Genomic DNA, 20,999 nt, shown 5'->3' with positions numbered 1-20,999 from the left:
TTAGCTATGTATCCTTCATATCTTTTTAAAAAACTTACATGCTTATTGTAAATTCAAATATATGGATAAATTCAGTTATATATGTGTGTATGTATCCATGTCTGTATGTGTCTCTTTAGTGAGACAGCTCATTTCTAGACACTGTTCTGTTCCATTGATCTGTTTGTCTATTCTTGTGCCAGTACCCATCCAGCTTAATAATTATAGCTTTGAGTTGGTTTTAATATGGTAAGGCAAATCCTCATTTGATCACAAAGTTTCTTCACTCTTCTTGGGCATGAACTCTTCAGATTAACCTTGTGTGCGTGCATGCTCAATTGCTCAGTCGTGTCCGACTCTTGGCGACCCCGTGGACTGTAACCCACCAGGCTCCTCTGTCCATGGGATCCTCCAGGCAAGAGTACTGGAGTGGGTCGCCATTTCCTGCTCCAGGGGATCTTCCCAACCCAGGGATTGGACCCGAGTCTCTTGCATCTCCTGTATTGGCAAGTGGATTCTTTTTACCACTGTGCCACCTGGGAAGACCTCACATTAACTTTAGATCTAAGTTAAAAAAACAAAAACAAAACATGGGTTTTGTTTGGCTTTAGACTAAATTTATAGAGAGCTGACATTTCAGGAGAACTGACATATTTCCATTATTGAATTTTCTCACTTGGAAACCTGTCTATTTATTTGGATCTTTTATGTCCTTTGGTGAAAATCTTGTTCATTTCTTCTGAAGTTTATTTTTAGGTATTTTGTAGATTTTGTTGCCATCATGAGTGGAATTTTCTCCCCTTACATTTTTAAAAGTGATTATTGCTAGTATAGTTTTTAAGAAGCTGTTGGATTTTGTAAGTAAATCATATAATCACCTACTTTATTCAATTTTCTATTAGTTCTAATGGTTTTTCAGTTGAGTCTCTTGGCTTTTTTAGGTGGACGATTATATATTCTGAAGATGCTAACTTTTTATCACTTCATGTATAATGTTTATACATAGGATATAATGTTTATAATATTTCTCATAGATTATTTCTTGTCTTAGATATCTTAGTAGGGGTAGGGAAGAGGGATCCTAGGAAGTCATCTTGGCTGAGGTTGCATTTAAGGTGAGTATCAAAGAATGTGCAGCAGGTGAAATAGCAGAGTGGTAGAGAATATATTCCAGACAGACCTTGAGGAAGAGTAACAAGAAGAACTGTTCAATGAATAGAAAGAAGAGGGGCTAGAGCATAGGACACAAGTGAGGTTGGGAGGAGCAAGAGGTGGTTGGAGAGTAAATAGGGGTGCAGTCAGAAGCTGCTAGACTCCTGAGGAGCAATTACTTTACCTTACAGGAACTGAGAATTTAACGAAAGGTGTGTTAAGGAGAATGGGAATGTCCACACACGGGAATTTACTGGCAGTCCAGTGGTTGGCACTCCTCACTTTCACTGCAAGGGGCCCAGGTTTGATCCCTGGTTGGGGAACTAAGATACCACAAGCCACGTAGCATTGAGAGAAAAAAAAAAAAAATCAAAACCCAAAACAACAACAACAATGAAAAACAACCAAAGATGTCCACACACTAATCCCTGAAATCTGTAAATATGTCACTTTACATGGCAACCGGGACTGTGCACATGAAATTAAAGCTTCAGACCTTAAAATGGGGAGGTTGCCCTAGATTATTCAAATAGGCCCTGTCTAATCACATGAACCTGAAAAGCAAGGAGGTTCCTGTGCCTGGAAACAGAAGCAGGATGTGGTTAAAGGGGAAGTTGGAGAGATCAGTATAAGCAGAACCTAACCCACCGTGACTGAAGGGTATCACATGGAAAATATGAAGAGGAACACAAAAGCAAAGACTGTCTGATGACTAGCAAGGTAATGGGGACTCGGGCCCCAAAGTTGTAAGAAACTGAAATTAGCCTGGAGTAGCTTGGAAGTGTGCTCATCCCGAGTCTCCAGAAAGGAGCGCAGCCCTCGCGAGCCTCTGGTTTTGGTCTTGGGATAGCCTATGCAGAGGGCCTTGCTGAGCCATGCTATACCTGGACTTGCCGCCTTCAGAGCTTTGAGATAATAAATTTGAGTGGTTTCAGGCTGCTGAGTTTGTGGTAATTTGCTAGAGCAGCAGGAGAATACCAACGCAAAGGGGTTTACTCCAGGGAGTAGTGTTAGATTTTGTGTTATTGATAGACTGCCCTTTGTGCTGTGTGGAAAATGGATTTGGGAGATGCAGATTTGGAGGCAGGGAAACTTTGTGTTGTGGGAATATGGTGGTGACAGGGCCTAGGGGAGTGATGGCGGGGAGCGGGTATGATTTGAGATTTACTTGGGAGGTTGGAATTGCCAGAGTTTGGTCACTGATTTGGTGTCAGGAGTGAGCAAGAGGAGAGGCACGAGGATGACAGCTGGCTTGGATGCTGAGTGATGGTGAAGCTGTCCTTTGAGCCAGGCTTGAGCAGGTCGGAGGATGCCAGGTCATCAATCAGTGATAATTCCAGGTTGTTCTTCTTTTGGAAATTGTCCTGTAAATACTTATTTTAAGGTAGAGTATATCGGTAAGATGCTTGCTTTATCAGTGAAGACCTAAATTGTTTTTTTGTTGTTGTTGTTTTCTTTTTTTAGGTCATGTAGGAAATTGTAGATCATGTGAAGATGGGACTCTTGATATTTGTACGCAATCTGCTGCTAGCCCTCTGCCTTTTTCTGGTACTGGGATTTTTGTATTATTCTGCATGGAAGCTACATTTACTCCAGTGGGAGGACTCCAGTAAGTATGGTCACACTCTAGCCTACCCTCAGAAAAAGCCTGCTGTGGATCAGTTGTGGGGCTTTTCCGTGGCTGCAGTGCTCTCAGACTCTTCAGAGAGGGGCCGTGAGAATAAACCCAGCATTCCTGGAACTTAGGCTCAGAAACCATCTAGCACTTCTGTTGCTCTAGAGTGAGAACTTTGATGTTTTATAAAAACTGCATGCCATGGCGAATCTTTTTATGAACTTAAGGAAAATGTGCTGTTTTATCTTCAATAAAATTCCAAACCATACCAGTACTTCTGGTTCTCCAATGTTGTTCTTTTCACATTATTATACTTTACTACCACTCCCATTTGCCAGTTATTATCTTGGGGCTTGCTGTTGAAGTTGGTTTTCTAATGCCCTTAAAGCATGCATCTTTACCTTTTCCTTGGGTTTTCAGTTTTTAATTTAACACTTTCTTTGTTTTATTTCCCTAAAGAACTTTTGTAATCTTTTTAGCCCTTGTTGGTACTGAACTTGTACCTGAATAGAATAATGGCTTTCCCCCCCTAGCCTGTAACTCCTAATCCCTTTCTCCCAGTTGCAGTCATTTCATGTATTTTACTTGTTTCTGTATGGCTTTCTGCCCCCCTCCCCCAACCCCAACTTGCTTCGGGTTCACTCACTGCTGCCTGTGATGCGGTTTGGGGCTTGCAGCTGAAGAACTGCTCTGAGCTGCACCAGCCTCTGCACAGTGTCTTCTCGGCTGTCCTTCAGGTGCCACGTGGTGGCCACACGTGGTTTTCCTTTTGGTTCTTTTGTCTGATGGCTGTCTGAACTGAGTGCAGTAAAGTTTGGGTAGTCTGTTCTGATTCCTAATGTCTCTTCTCTAAAATAGTTTTATTTTTACAAACGCTTATTGGATACCAGTGTAGAATTCACTTGAGAGTAGAGTCAGTCTCTAGCTAGGAGGTTAACTGAGTTAGAATGAGTTGGAAGAGGCAGCTGGCAATTGGCCTGCTACTGTATTGACTCCTTAAGGTGGGAACTATTCCTGTGAGGTAGTTCATAATTTTCTCACATGGTCCAAACTACTGAAGCAGCTTCAAGCCAGTTTTAAAAGCATAGTGTTATACCTTTCATATTATTGTTTTATGAGTAATGTTTAAATGCCTCTTAAACGCATAGTTTATAATTATCATTACTTACTTTGTGTTTCTATTTAAATTTTTCTGTTCCACCTTATCTTTAAGATCAAGGAGAGGACCCAGAGTAAGGCGAGTTTATTTCAGTGCAGTGTAAAATTCTGTAGTTAGAGACATTGTCCATATCTGTAATGGTTGGGTTCATTTATATTCATAAAAATGATGGGAATACCCAGGGCTGGTGCACTGGGAAGACCCAAAGGTATGGGATGGGGAGGGAGGTGGGAGGGGGGATCAGGATGGGGAACACATGTAAATCCATGGCTGATTCATGTCAATGTATGGCAAAAAACACTACAATATTGTAAAGTAATTAGCCTCCAACTAATAAAAATAAATTTAAAAATTAAAAAAAAAATGATGGGAATATGTGCAAGGAATGGGAGGCTCTCCTCCTCTGTTAAGAGTTACCATGGAAGACTTAACCAAGGATTAGATGATTTTTTTCTAGAGAAATTGAGAAGGACATTAGCTTTATGGAAAACCTATTGTGTGGCAGGTTTTATGCTAGATAATTTACAAAATTTAATTTACTTCTTACTATAACCATGTGAAGAGGCTATTATTATCTCTATTTTCCATTTGAGCAAACTAAAGTGTTTAGTTTAATTTACCCAAGTTATATAGCTAATTATTAGAACTGGAATTGAGTCTTGATTTTCTTTCTTTAAAACCTATTTTCATTATTTTACTGAAAAGTATAATAAATACTAAGAGTATGAATTAATTCTGTATTTCAGTTGGTAAAAAGAAAGAACAGAGAGACTCAGAGAAGAAATCATAGATTGTCAGGATAGAGGTGAAGAAAGAAAAGGGGAGGAAAATAAGGAGAAGATAAAGAGATAAAGTCCTCCAGGCAACAGAGGGGTTTAATAGGTTAGAGATGGCAGTTGCTGTTCTTGCGCTGTAGGTTCCGTAGTTTGTTAACAGGTATCTGCTTTGAGTTAGTTATTAGCTGACTACACTATCCACATCTTTTCTGTTATTCTGACTCTCACGCCTTTCAAATATTTGGCTTTGAATAGGTTTTTTAGACCTCCTTACTATAGCATGTTGTTTCTGTGCTGTAATATCAGAGGCTAGAGTAACGTGATCAACCCTAATGGCTTACCAAGTCTGGGGTTTTCTTTTACCTTGTAACCTTTATTTCGTAAACAAGGTCAAGCTAAAGGAGTTTGTAAAGCAAGTGGCTACTGTGTACTGAAGTGTAAGTGATGGTTTGACAGTATTGATGCTGCTGCTAATAATAATGAAATGAAAATAATAATTTGTTGAGTGTCTACTGTATGTATTGTAATGAGAGCTTTATATTCATAACCTCATAGTTTACATTGATTATTATTATCCTCATTTACAGATGTAGAAACTGAGGCTTCAAAGAGGCTCAGTGATCAAGAGTTTGTATGTCTCTCATCTGTGGAGCTTAGAGGGCACTACCAATCTTGAAAAACAAATGTCTTTGGCATTATTTTCCTTAATTTTTATTCATTTATGACTTAACCAAGATTACATATTAGAATTCCGTCACGTTGGGGGAAAGAAGGGGAGTCAAGAGTTTTTTATTATCAACTGATTTATTCAGTAAGCAATATGTCCTTATTATGGTCCAAACTGTTCTATGTAAACTGAATATAAGATGAAGGTAGACTTTATGCTCTCAGCCTATAACATGAGAAAGAAATAAATCAACTACTATAATGTGTCATATTCTAAAAGAGAGGTCTGTGTGAAATGCCATGTTAGAGCATGGAATTCCTTCCCACTAGGAAATTTTAAGAATTAATCCCAAGGCCTGTTGTTTTAATAGAAAGATGCAAACTGTTCTCTCTTGAGCAGTTTAGAGCTGCATGTGGCCAGTGCTTAGTCAGATTGCCAGGACTTGGGTCCAGTGCTTAATCTAAAGGTTTGCTGTATGAGATTGGTCCTGGTTATCAGTATGATTTTTAAAATTCTGTAGCTTGAGGTTTCCTGTTGTGCATGTTAAGGGGCTTGGAAGTTGCCACTCTGACTAACAACAAGTGAAACACTGAACAGACTGAAAATTCAACTCTTGTTGGCTCTGTAAGAGAGAAGAGCCCACAGGGCAGACCACTGCCTCCACATCTGGGGAGAACCACTAAACAAGCTTAAAAAGTAGAACCTATATGCTGAAAAAGGAAAGAAAGTGGAATCATAAATTGCTTGATTAAAACCACAAAAAGCATAAAAAGAGTAGAAGATAAAAATAAGAGCAAAAAATGAGGGCAACAAATAGAAAACTGTAATGAATATGGTATTACTCCAAATATATTGGTAGTCACTTTGAATATCAATGGTCTAAATGCACCAATTATAAGACAGAGATTGGACCAAACAAACAAGACCCAACTGTCTGTTGTCTACAGGAAACCCATTTTAATTATAAAGACATGTATAAATTTAAAGTAAATGGAAAAAAATATACGGTGCTAACACTAATCAAAACAGATAGGAGTAGCTGTGTTAATTTCAGATGAAGCAGGCTTCAAAGCAAGGAAAGTTATCACTGATAAAGAAGGCACTACATGATGATAAAGGGGTTGGTTCTCTAAGAAGGCATAAAAATTCTTAATGTGTATGCACCTAACAATAGAGTCTCAAACTGTGAGGCAAAAATTAGTACAATTGCAAAGAGTAGTAGATGAATACTATCGTAGTTGGAGACTTCAGCACCGCTTTGTCAGAAATGAACAGATCCAGCAGGTAGGAAATCTGTAAGAACCTAATTGAATTCAATCACACCGTCAATCACTTGGCTATAATTGATGCCTATAGACTACTTCACCTGGCAACAACAGGATATGCATTTCTTCTTAAGTTCACATGCAACGTTCAAGATAGACAGTGTTCTGGGCCATAAAACACATCTTTTTTTTTCCCCTTCAAGTATAGCTAATTTGGCAATGTTATGTTCATTTCTAGCATATAGCAAAGTGATTCAATTTATATACATATATATATACACAAACACACATATACATATATGTTCCATTATATTTTATTCCATAATATTGAATATAGTTCCCTATGCTATATAGGGAGGACCTTGTTGTTTATTTTATATATGATAGTTTGTATCTGCTAATATCAAGCTCCTAATTTAACCCCCCTCCCCCTTTTCCCTTTTGGTAACCATAAGTTTGTTTTCCATGTCTGTGGGTCTGTTTCTGTTTTGTTGGTAAGTTCATTTGAATCATATTTATTTTGTTTATTGTTGGATATAGTGGATTAACAATGTTATGCTAGCTTCAGGTATACAGCAAAGTGAATCAGTTATACATATGTCCATTCTTTTTTAGATTCTTTCTCCATATAGGCTATTGCAGATCATTGAGTAGAGTTCCCTGTGCTCACAGCAGGTCCTTACTAGTTATCTGTTTTACGTATGGTAGTGCATATGTGTTAATCCCAGTCTCTTAATATATCCCCCCATCTTTTACCTTTGGTAACCAAAAGTTTTTCTACATCTATGAGCCTGTTTGTGTTTTGTCAATAAGTTCATTTGTATGATATTTTAGATTCCACAAATAAGTGATAATCATAATGCTATTTGTCTTTCTCTGACTTACTTCACTTAGTGTGATAATCTCTAGGTCCAGCGTTTTACTACAAATGGCAGTATCTCATTCTTTTTCCATAAACATCTTAACAAATTTATAAGAATAGAAATCGTACAATGTGTTCTTTCAGACCACAAAAGAATTAAACTAGAAATCAATGAAAGAAAGATAACTAGAGGATCCCCAAATACATGAAGATTAAACTGTATACTTCTAAGTACAACATGGGTCAAAAAAGAAATATATGAGATTTTAAAAATATTTTTAACTGAATAAAATGATAGCCAAACTGATAAAAAAAAAATATGGGATGTAGCAAGATAGAGTGAAATTTATAGTGTTGAAGCATATATTAGAAAAGAAGAAAGATCTAAAATCAATTATCTTAAGTTTCCACCTTCAGTTCAGTTCAGTTCAGTCTCTCAGTTGTGTCTGACTCTTTGCGACCCCATGAACTGCAGCACGCCAAGCTTCCCTGTCCATCACCAACTCCCAGAGTTTACTCAAACTCATGTCCATTGAGTTGGTGATGCCATCCAACCATCTCATCCTCTGTTGTCCCCTTCTGCCTTCAATCTTTCCCAGCATCTTTTCAAATGGTCTTTTCAAATGAGTCACCTCTTCACATCAGGTGGCCAAAGTATTGGAGTTTCAGCTTCAACATCAGTCCTTCCAATGAACACCCAGGACTGATCTCCTTTAGGATGGACTGGTTGGATCTCCTTGCAGTCCAAAGGACTCTGAAGAGTCTTCTCCAATACCACAGTTCAAAAACATCAATTTGTTGCTCAGCTTTCTTTATAGTCCAACTCTCACATCCATACATGACCACTGGAAAAACCATAGCCTTGACTAGATGGACCTTTGTTAGCAAAGTAATGTCTCTGCTTTTTAATATGCTGTTTAGGTTGATCATAACTTTTCTTCCAAGGAGTAAGCGTGTTTTAATTTCATGGCTGCAGTCACTATCTGCAGTGATTTTGGAGCCCCCCCAAATAAAGTCTGCCACTATTTCCCCATCTATTTGCCATGAAGTGATGGGACCAGATGCCATGATCTTAGTTTTCTGAATGTTGAGCTTTAAGCCAACTTTTTCACTCTCCTCTTTCACTTTCATCAAGAGGCTCTTTAGTTCTTCTTCGCTTTCTGCCATAAGGGTGGTGTCATCTGCATATATGAGGTTATTGATATTTTTCCTGGCAATCTTGATACCATCTTGTGCTTCATCCAGCCCAGCGTTTCTCATGATGTACTCTGCATATAAGTTAAATAAGTAGGGTGACAATATACAGCCTTGACATACTCCTTTTCCTATTTGGAACCAGTCTGTTGTTCCATGTCCAGTTCTAATTGTTGCTTCTTGACCTGTGTACAGATTTCTCAGGAGGCAGGTGAGGTGGTCTGGTATTCCCATCTCTTTAAGAATTTTCCAGAGTTTATTGTGATCCACACAGTCAAAGGCTTTAGCCTAGTCAATAAAGCAGAAATAGATGTTTTTCTGGAACTCTCTTGCTTTTTTGATGATCCAGCGGATGTTGGCAATTTGATCTCTAGTTCCTCTGCCTTTTCTAAAACCAGCTTGAACATCTGGAAGTTCATGGTTCATGTATTGCTGAAGCCTGGCTTGGAGAATTTTAAGCATTACTTTACTAGTGTGTGACCTGACTTTAAGACTTATTATAAAGCTACAGTGATCAAGATAGTGTAGTATTGGCAGAAGACTAGACAAATAGAGCAGTGGAACATTGATAGAGAGCCCAGAAATAGGCCCACATGTAGTCAGTTGATAAAGGAGCAAAAGCAGTATAATGGAGAAAAGATAGTTGTTTTAACAAAGTGGTGCTGGAACAACTGGACACCCATATACCAAAAAAAAAAAAAAAAAATCTAGATAGACATTATATCTTTCACAAAAATTAACTCAAAATGGATCACAGATCTAAATGTAAAACATAAAACCTGAAAATATTTGGAAGATAGAGAAGAAAACCTACATGACCTTGGATTTGGTGATGACTTTTTAGATACAACCCGAAAGGCACAATTCATGAAAGAAAGCAGTAAAAAAACTGGACTTCATTAAAATTAAAAGCTTCTGCTCTGTAAAGAGAATGAAAAAACAATTTGCAGTTTGGAATAAAATATTTGCAAAGGACACATGTGATAAAGGATTTTATTCAAAATATATGAACTCTTAAAACTCAACAGTGAGAACACAGGTAACGCTGTTTAAAAATGCACCAAAGACCTCAACAAAGAATGTATACAGATGGAAAATAAACATGAAAAAATGCTCTACATCATGTATCATCAGGGAAATGCAAATTAAAATAACAATGAGATACCACTACATACCTATTAGAATGGCCAAAATCTGGAACACTAATAATACCAAATGCTGGCAAGGTTGTGGAACAATGAGAACTCATTCATTGCAGGTGGAAATTTAAAATGGTACAGCTACTTTGGAAAATAGTTTAACAGTTTCTTGTGAAACAAAACATACTCCATGGTCCAGCAATCACATTCCTTGGTGTTTATCCAAATGAATATTGTGTCCCAAATCTGTAGTTGTATGTTTATGATGTTTTATTCATAAGCAAACTTGGAAGCAACCTAGATGTCCTTCAATAGTTGACTGGATAGCTAGACTGTAGTACGTCCAGACAATGGAATATGATTAAGCGCTAACAAGAAATGAACTACCAAAGGCATGAGATGATGTGGAGGAATCTTAAATGCGTATTGCTAAGTCTTGAGTGGACGAATCCCATCAAGTTAGAGAAGTGTGAAACACCATGGGCTTTCCTCAAATGGACGCTAAACGTAGCATTAAATCATGGCTACATAAGTTCAAGGTGATCAGGCAGTAATTGAACTACTTTTTTTTGAGGGGGCGGGGGGCTGTACTGCATGGCATGTGGGATCATATTTCCCCAACCAGGGATTGAACTTGTGCTCCCTGCAATGGCAGTGCAGAGTCTTACCACCTGGACCATCAGGGAAGTCCTGATTGCCTCTGTCTTTATTTTTCTTTAAGATTTAGTCATTTATTTATTTTTGGCTGTGCTTGGTCTATGTTGCTGTGTGAGGGCTTTCTCTGTGGTGAGTGGGGGCTACTCTTCATTGTGTTGTGTGGGCTTCTCACTGTGGTGGCCTCTCTTGTTGTGGAGCACAGACTCTAGGTATTTGGGCTTCGGTTGTTGTGGCTCACAGACTCTAGAGCACGGGCTCAGTAGTTGTGGCACATGGGCTTAGTTGCCCCGCAGCATATGGGATCTTCCCGGGACCAGGGATTGAACCCATGTCCCCTGCATTGGCAGGCAGATTCTTAACCACTGGAGCACCAGGGAAGCCCCCTGGACTGCCTCTTAAGGCACAAATCAATGCTCTTCAGAGAAAGATAATAATACTCAGTTTCTACATGTAATATCTACAGTGTCCAGTGTTCAATGAGAAGTTACTAGACATATAAACAGGAAAATGCAATCCATATTCAAGGAAAAACTCCAAGTCTGTGGGTAAGTTGGCCCAGATTTTGGACTTTGTGGTAGAGTAGCTATTGTTGATAATCTGAAGAATGAAAAGAAGTACAGTGAACAATAAGTAGTCTTAGCAGATAAATAGAAGCTATAAAAAAGAACCAAATGCATAGTCTATATCTGAACAGTATAGGAACAGAAATGAATTTTTCATTTAATACTAGATTGGATAAAACAGAAGAAGTCAATAAACTTGAAGAGAGTGTAATAGAAATTATACAATCTGAGCCACAGAAAGAAAAAAAAAATATTGAAGAAAAATGAACAGAGCCTCAGGGACCTGTGGGATAATATAAAATTTAATATATATGAGAATTGGGCAGAAAAAAACTTTGAAGAAATAATGGCTCAAAACTTCCTGAATTTGGTGGAAACAAATTAACTGATCTAGGAAGCTCAGCAAACTCTAAGAAGGATAAATATTGGGGGAGAGAGGAAACCTAAGTACATCACAAACTTGTGAATTTAAAAATGAAAACCTTGAAAGACAGAAAAGGAAGCATTGTGGATGAGGGTAAGAAATTCAACTGACTTTTCACCATAAACAAAAAGAATAGAACACAAGAAAAGATCCTTAAATGTTGAAACAAAATACCAAGAACTTGTCATCCCAAAATTCTTTATCTAAGGAAAATATCCTGCAAAAATGAGGATGAAATAAAGACATTTTTCAAATAGGGAAAAGTTAAGAGAATTTGTTGTTAGTAGAACTGTATAACAAAAGAATCCTAAAGGATATCCTTCAGGCCAGTGAGAAGTGATACCAGATGGAAACTTGGATCCATGGGAAAAAATGATCACTGGAAATGATAAATAATGGGAAATATGACTCTTTTTCCTTTCTTCTCATAACTTGCTTAAAAGACAAGTAATTAACTAAAGCAAAAATAAAGACCCTGTAAAATGAGGCTGAGAACATGTGTAGAAATAAAAAGATAGGACAACACTTACATAAAGAGTGGGGGGTGAGTAAATGGAATTTTGCTATTGTAAGATTATTACATTTGTGAAAAACAAGAAATGGGAAGTAGGAATGTTGTGTATAAAGTAAGTAAAGGGTAAGGTAAATATAAAATGTCACATGTAGAAAAGTATTATATTGATTTTGATAAGTGAAGGGTGTGGTTCCTATCAATGTTCTACTTATTGCCTGGTAGAATAACTAGAAAAAAAAATAATGAAAAGAAGTTTTTATCTAAGAAATAAATAGAAGAAATAAAATAGAGCACTATAAAAATTCAGTTAATCCCAGAAAAGAGAAATATAAGAAGAAAAATCCGGAAGGGAGAAATGGAAAACAAATTGTAAGACAGTTGACTTCATCCTTACTATAAATAATTACATTTAAATGTGAATAGATTAAAACTCCAGTTAAAGGCAGAAACCATCAGAATGGTTAATGAAGCAGAATCTAACTATGTCCTAATATGAGACATATGTATTAAATTTAAAGACCCAGATGGGTTCAAAGTAAAAGGATGGAAAATATGTAAACAGTAAGCATTTGGTACAGCTATATTAATTTCAGCAAATTATACTTCAAGACAGAGATTAGAGAGGGTCATTACTTAATGATAAAAGGAGAAATTCACCAGGAAGACATGTATAAATGTGTATGTGTACCTAATAACAAAGTATCACACCTCATTAAGCAGAAACTAATAAAGACTAATAACTAAAAAATAAACGAATAAGAAAAGCAGTGACAAACCTAGACAGCATATTAAAAAGCAGAGACATTACTTTGCTGACAAAGGTCCATACAGTCAAAGCTATGGTTTTTCCAGTAGTCGTGTATGGATGTGAGCGTTGGACAATAAAAAGGACTGAGCATGGAAGAATGATGCCTTCGAACTGTGGTGTTGGAGAAGACTCTTGAGAGTCCCTTGGACAGAAAGGAGATCAAACCAGTCAATCCTAAAGGAAATCAAGTGAATATTCATTGGAAGGACTGATGCTGAAGTTGAAGCTCCAGTACTTTGGCCACATGATGCAAAGAGCAGACTCATTGGAAGACTCTGATCCTGGGAAGGACTGAAGGCAGGAGGAGAAGGGGGTGACAGAGGATGAGATGTTGGATGGTATCACTGACTCAATGGACATGAGTTTGAGCAAGCTCTGGGAGATGGTGAAGGACAGGGAAGCCTGCGTGCTGCAGTCTGCAGGGTTGCAAAGAGTGGGACACAACTGAGTGACTGAACAACAACCAATAGGATTAAAGGGAGAAAAGGGCAAATCCACAATCATGTTCAAATATATTAATACCCACTCAGTAATTAATAAAACAAGTCAGAAAATCTGTAAAGCTATAGAAGATCTCAGCAACACTATCAACTACTTCTACCTAATTGAAATTTATAGAACACTTTACCCAATAGTGGCAGACTATGCATTCTTTTTCAAGTGTAAGCAGCATGTTCATTAAGGCTGATACTAGGCCGTAAAATAAGTCTCAATAAATTTTAAAAGATTGAAATCTTAGTATATTCTGTGGTTATGATGGAATTAAATTAGAGATCAATAAGACAGTAATTACAAGTACAGGCAAATTAAAACTTGCAGGCCAAATCCAGCAGGCTGCCTGTTTCTGTAAAATTTTATCAGAACACAACTGTATACAAATTCATTTACATATTGTCAGTTGCTACTTTTGTGCTATCATGGCAACATTTTAATTTATTTTTATTGAAGTATAGTGGATTTACAATGTTTCAGGTGCACAGCGCAGTAATTCAGTTGTGCATACCTACATACATACATAGTTTCAGATTTTTTTCCTTATAGGTTATTACAGAATACTGAATATAGTTCCCTATGCTATGCAGTAGGCCTTGTTGTTTATCTGTGTTATATACTATAGTGTGCATATGTTAACCCCAAACTCCTAGTTTATCCCTTACCCTTTCCCCTTTGGTAATTATAAGTTTGTTTTCTATGTCTGTGAGTCTGTTTCTGTTTTGCATATAAGTTCATGTTGTCATTCTTTTTATAGTTTCCACAGATAAGCAATATATGATATTTGTCTTTGGCTTCATTTAGTACAGTAATCTCTAGGTCCATCCATGTTGCTGCAAATGGCACCATTTCATTCTTTTTCGCAGCTAAGTAATATTCTATTGTATAAATATACCACGTCATCTTTATCCATTATGTGTTGGTGGACACTTTTGCTTCCATGTCTTAGCCATTATAAATAGTGCTGCTATGAACACTGGGGGTACAGGTATGTTTTCAAATTATGGTTGTATCTGGATATATGCCTCAGAGTGGGATTGAAAAATTATATGATAACTCTATTTTTGGTCTTCTAAGGAAACTTCATCCTGTATTCCACAGTGGATGTGCCAGTTTACAATCCCACCAACAGTCTAGATGGGTTCCCTTTGCTCCGTACATTGAATAGTTGTGACAGAGACTGTCTGGCCTGCAAAGTCAGAATATTTATTTTCTGGCCTTTACAGAAAAAGGTTGTTGACTCCTCAAATATTTGCATATTAAACAAGCTCTTAGGTAATTTGTAGGTTAAAGATGAAACCATAAGAGAAAACAGAAAATATTTTAAACTGAATGATTATGAAATTCTATATATTAAAATTTGTTGGGTGCAGCAAGAACAATGTTTAGAGGAAAACTTATAACTTTAAATGGCTACATTAGAAAATAAAGTCTTAAAAACAGTCATCTCCATTTCTACCTTAAAAGACTAAAAGAAGGGTAAATTTAATCCAGAGCAAGCAGAAGAAAATAAATGATACAGATATGAACAGAAGTCAATGAAACAGAACAAATAATTGGGAAAATTAAGAAAACCAATATTTGGTTATTTGATAAAATTAAGAAAATTGATAAATTCCTAAAGAATAGTCATGGATGACACCAAAGGCACACACAACAAAAGAAAAACAAATTGCATTTCAAATTGAAGCTTTTTTGCTTTAAAGGACAGTGTCAACAGCATGAAAAGGCAACCAGTGGAAAGGGAGAGAATATTTGCAAATCATATATCTGATAACAGATTGACATCCAGAATATGTAGAAAACTCCTGCAACTCATGATTCAGGTATTTCCCTGGTGGTCCAGTGGTTAAGACTCTGCTCCCAATGCAGGGGGCCTGGGTTTGATCCCTGGTCAGGGAACTAGATCCTTCATGACTCTGTTAAGAGTTCACATTGCCACAGCTAAGACCCAGCAGAGACAAATAAATTAATTAATTAATTAAAAAATAAAAAAACCCTATTCAGAAATTGGCAAAGGACTTGCATAGATACTTCTCCAAAGGAGATACACCTAAATGACCAATAAACATATGAAAACATACTCAACATCATTAATCATTAGGGAAATGCAGACCAAAATTACAGTGAAATATTGTTTCACACTCATTAGGATGGTTATTATCAAAAAACAAAGTAACAAATATTGGCAATGATGTGGAGAAATTGCAACCCTTGTTGCATTGCTGGTGGGAATGTAAAATGCATTCTTATGTGCATTCGTAAGTGCACCTGTTGTGGAAAATGGTATGATTTATGAAAAAATTTTAACTTACTATGTGGTCCTGCATTTTTACTTCTGGGTATATACCAAAAAGAAGTGAAAGCAGAGACTTGAACAGATATTTGTACATACATATTCATAGCAAAATTATTCACAATTTTCAAAAGATAGAAGCAACCCAAGTGTTCATCAGTGGATAAATAGATGAACAAAATGTGGTATATACATACAACAGAATATTATTTCACCTTAAAATGGAAAGGAATTTTGACACACACTATATGGATGAACTTTATATTCATGGTGCTAAATTTAACATCGCAGTCACTAAAGGACCACTGTTGTATGATTCTTTTACATGAGGTTCCTAGGGTAGTCAGTCAAATTCATAGAGATAGGAGATGTAGAATGGCAGTTGCCAGGACCTGGAGAAAGGAGGGGGATGGAGATTCAGTGTTTAATGGGTACAGAGTTTCATCTGGGAAAGATGAAAAATTCTGGAGATGGAACTTTTAAAGAGATTTAGTGCTTTGCTCTGAATTAGGTTTTTGCTAAAGATAATGTGTCTGGTTTGATCTTCTATCTGGACCACTAAAAAACTTTCTCTGTATCAGTAGTAAGGCTGTTTTGTGTTCTTATTATTCTGTGTGTTCACTGGAGTATCATTTTTAATTACCTTCAAGAATTTTTTCTTTGCATCCATAACTTGGCTGTTTCGTGAAAGAGGCCAAGCTTTTGGCCTGTCTTGGCTTTTGATATGCCTTCCTTACTAAGCTTAATCATTTCTGGCTTTTGATTTAAACTGAGGGACATGCAACTCTTGTTTTTACTTGAACCCTTAGAGGCCATTGTGTATTATTATTATACTTGGCCTAATTTCAATGCTGTTGTGTTTCAGGGAAGCCCGAGGTGAGGGAGAGAGGTGGAGAACCAGCCAGTCGGTGGAGTAGTCAGAATACGCACAACATTTGTCCATTAAGTTCACCATCGTATATGGGCACTGTGACACCCCAAACAATTGCAATGATAATAACATCAAAGATCACTCATCACAGGTCACCATAACAAATGTAATAAAAATGGGGGAAAATGTTTGAAATATTGCAGGAATTGCCAAAATATGACATAGACCCAAGAAGTAAGCAAATACTGTTGGAAAAATGGTGTTCATAGACTTGCTTGATGATGCAGGTTGCCACTAGTCTTCAATTTGTAAAAAGCGCAGTGCTGCAAAATACAGCAGTGAAGTGAGGTATGCCTGTAATAGGTTGTATTTCAGGTAATTATAGGAATTTTGTCTGCATGTGGGCGTGAGTGGTGATAGCTCTGTAGTACAATTGAATATTGCATGGTGTCCATGTTTCCTAACAGAATACTGATTTAGAGTTCCACAGCAAACTCCAGTAAAATGTTAATTTTGATTTTACTTATACTGCATTTTTGTAACTACTCAGTTATTTACTTTCTGAGTTTCTAATAACTAGGTAATGCCTAATTATAAATAAAAAAATGAAAGTCTGTGAAAGTCCGTAAAAGGACTACATATTTGGATCGATTTGTAGACCATCAAAAGAACCTATCAGTAGACCACAGATCATACTTTGAGAATCACTACTTACTGTGAAAGTGTATGTGATGATGGGAAGGATGCAAGTAGCCCTCTTGCTGCCGTCTTACTGCTTTTCTGCCACCCTTACTGATCTCATGTTCTGAACACATTACAGCCACTCTCTTCTAGATTGCAGACCGTGGGCAGGGTTTTTCTGCCTCTTTGGTTTGATGAAAGCTCTTCCTGCTTCTAATGAGAGGCAGTTTCTGAGGGGATTCCCCAAGCTGGGCCTCTCGTAACCCAGTTCTTTCCATATATACACAGCTGTCTCAGAATATGGGGCCTTCCCTGGTGGCTCAGAGGGTAAAGCATCTGCCTGCAATGCTGGAGACCCGGGTTCAATACCTGGGTTGGGAAGATTCCCTGGAGAAGGAAATGGCAACCCACTCCAGTACTCTTGCCTGGAAAATCCCACAGACAGAGAAGCCTGGAAGGCTACAGTCCATGGGGTCGCAAAGAGTCCGACACAACTGAGTGACTTCACTTGCACTGGGTTAGGAGAGCTGCAGCAGATTGGAGGATGCTCAGGCACAGCCTCACACCAGATTCTTAATCTCTGTGTGTGTGTCTAGTCCACTTACCTTCAGAGAACCCCAGTTCATTACAGAAATCTGTACCTACTTACACCCAAGTTATGGGCTACTTCTGTTTATCTCTGTAAAGAGGAGGAGGGACTTGCCCTCCCAGATATTAAGACCTTCTTAAAGCCACACTATTAGAAACAACAATGTTGATGCTAGAACAGAAAAAGTGGTCAGCTAAAAAAATAGCTCCAACGTTTGCATATAGGAATTTACTAGAGCATAAAAGTGACAACATAAATCAAAGGAGAAAGGACATATTGAGTTAAAGAAAGCTGCATCCATACCTAACTCCATGTACAAATGTAGACTTTAGATGAACTAAAGATTTACATGAGAATAGGAAAATTAGAATGTTAATAGGCGAAAATGAAAGATTATCTTTGTGACTTAGATGTCAAGGGAAAGGACTAACAAAACCTTTAAAAGCACAACTCATAAAACAAAAAAAATGATGAATTTGTCTAAATAAAATTTAAAGACTTTTGTGCCATTAAAGACATTTCAAAGTTAATATATAGATATTATACTGGAGGAAGGAATTTTCACTATTTAAAATTTGCAAGACTTGATATCTAAAATACACAAGGAACTCCTGAAAATCAAAAAGAAAAAGGCAGCAACCACAGCAGACAGTGGTCAAAGAATTGGAACAAGGAATTTACAGAATAAGAAACTCGTAAGGCTAAGCATATGAATAGATCTTCAAACTCATGGGCTTTGAGAAACATTAAAATTAAAACAAGATATCACTTTATACCTCTTAGAAGTTGGATAATGTCAAACATTGACAGAAATGTGAGAACATAGTATCCTTTGCTTGTGGGAACGTAAGCTGATAAAGCCATTCTGAAGCTCAGCTTAGCAGTAATTAATCAACTGAAGTATATGTACATCCTTTAGCTCAGCAAATTTACGCCTCTATATATATTACATGAAACTTATCAGAGATATTCATTATTTGTAGACCCAGTGGATTGAAGGACAAATGCATTTCTATTCTAGGGGCAAGGTGAATGGGTAAAATATAGGGTATTTATACATGAAATGGTAATGCATCTGTTAGAAGTAACAGTTCATATATACATAAAACAACATGGATAGAATTTTAGAATATAGTTTGAGTCAAAAATGAAACAGAATAACACAGTGCCACTTATATAAATTAAAAAGACAGGTATACAAAGATTTCTTAGGATACAAAAAGCATAAAAAATAAACATCCTGAGCTATAAAAAATTAAAATGTGATAAATTAAACTTTACCAAAATTAAAAATGTTTGTTCTTTAAAAAACACTGATACAATAAAAAGCAAGTCACAGAGTGGAAAAGAATATGTAATATTTGTCTAATATTTAATACAGTATTCAATTATAAAATATTCAACAGTTGTATGTATTTATATCTGAAATGTATAAACAATTCTTATAAATTAATGAAAAGTTAACAAAAATGGGCAAAAGATTTGAAGAGACACTTTACAAAAGAAGAGATATGAATGGCCAATAAACACATGAAAAGATTCTCAACATTGTTATTCATCATGGAAATGCAAGTTACAGCTACAATGAGATAACACTATATACCTGTGAGAACCATTCACGTTTTTAAAGAAATGATAACAAAGGATTGGTAATAATAATGAAACAGTTAGAATTCTCATATGTTGCTGTTGTGAATGTAAAATAGGGCAACCATTTTGGCAGTCTCTTAAAAAGTTTACATACACCTGCCAAATGACAGTCTTTTCACTCTTGAGTATTTACCTAAGAAAAATAAAAATGAGTGACCACTTAAAGACTTGTACATGAATGTTCATAGCAGCTTTATTCCCAGGATTCCCAAACTGGAAATAACTCAAATGTCTACCGGCAGACAAAATGTGGTACATTCACACCATGATGTACTGTTCAGCAGTGAAAAAGAACAAAGTTGATCGGCCCAACATCATGGATGAATGTCAAACTCATATGTGAGCAAAAGAAACTAGACACAAAAGAGTACATATTGTATATTTCCATTTATATAAGATGCAAACTAAGCATTAGTAGCTAAAAGCAGATCAGTACTCAGCTGGATAAAAGATGAAGGGAGTGATGGATTGCAGAAGAACACAGGGAGTTTCTTGAGATTGATAGAAATGTTCTGTGTCTTGATTGTGGTGGTGATTTCATCAATGTATATAACTGTCAGAACTCTTCAAATTGTATTTGAAGCAATTTAAAACTCTTTAAATTGAAGCAATTTATGTAAATTATTCTTAGATAAAGTTGGTATGAAAAAAGTAAATGTACATAAAACATATGCTAAAGATAAGCATATATGTGTATAAAACACAATAGAATGGTTGTAAGTGGAAGGAAATGGGGAAAAGGGAGAATAAAAATTATGATTTGATTTATATTATTTTCCATAGGGTTCCTTGCAGTTCATTTGGTCTGGGTGGATTAACTTTCTGTATGCCTGTACATTTCATGATAGGAGGATGGTCTGTCTATTTGAGCATAAGGAAGAAGGCCCTCTAGGGAGCAGAATGGCCATTAATTATGTACCTTGAAAACCACAAAATATTGCTGTGAGAAATGAAGGAATGTTGAAATAGAGATACACTATGTTCATGGATCAGAAGACAAGATTATTTCAGTTTGTTTTAAGAGTCAGTGAATTCCTGGGAGTTCCCTGGTGATCCAGTGGGTAGGCCTCTCACTGTGTGGCTTCAGTCCTTGGTTTGGGAACTAAGTTCCCACAGGCTGCACAGAATGGCAAAAAAAAAAAAAAAAAGGAGTCAGTGGATTCCCATTCAAACTCCCAGAAGGCTTGGTAGATTGTTTTTTGGCAAGGGGAAGGGGATGGGGGGCGGGAAGAAACTGACAGCTGACTCTAAAATTAAAATGGCGTGCACCTGTAATCCCAGCTACTCGGAAGTCTGAGGCTGGAAGATCACTTGAGCTCAGAAGTTCTGGGCTGCAGTGCGCTGTGTGTATGGGGTGTCTGCACTAAGTTCGGCATCAATATGGTGCCCTCCCGGGAGAGGGGACCCACCAGGTTGCCTAAGGAGCCGTGAACCGGCCCAGGTCAGAAACAGAGCAGGTCAACTCCCGTGCTGATCAGAGAATTTAGAATAATCAAAGCAATTTAAAAAAATAACAAAGTTGGAGGGTTTATACTACCTGCTTTCAAAACTTACTGTAAAGTTACGATAATCAAGGTAAGAGTGGTACTAGTATTTAGATGGACAATAGATCAGTGAAACAAAAAATAGTGCAGAAATAGACCCAC

The 20,999-nt window shown here is 37.0% G+C and overlaps 1 protein-coding gene across 2 annotated transcripts in view; it reads left to right on the top strand.

Annotated features, from left to right (window-relative positions):
- ST3GAL3 (ST3 beta-galactoside alpha-2,3-sialyltransferase 3) overlaps positions 1-20,999 on the top strand; it is a 204,971-nt gene that overhangs the window by 26,029 nt on the left and 157,943 nt on the right. For both annotated transcript variants that reach the window (XM_043878412.1, XM_043878411.1), the window contains exon 2: positions 2,596-2,740. In XM_043878412.1, coding sequence (XP_043734347.1) covers positions 2,626-2,740 — 115 coding nt within the window. In that variant the 5' untranslated portion in view covers positions 2,596-2,625. The remainder of the gene's footprint in view (positions 1-2,595; positions 2,741-20,999) is intronic.

This window comes from Cervus elaphus, chromosome 20 (genome assembly GCF_910594005.1).
Source record: "Cervus elaphus chromosome 20, mCerEla1.1, whole genome shotgun sequence".
Lineage (NCBI taxonomy): Eukaryota > Metazoa > Chordata > Mammalia > Artiodactyla > Cervidae > Cervus > Cervus elaphus.
This window is presented reverse-complemented; position numbering and strand designations above follow the sequence as displayed.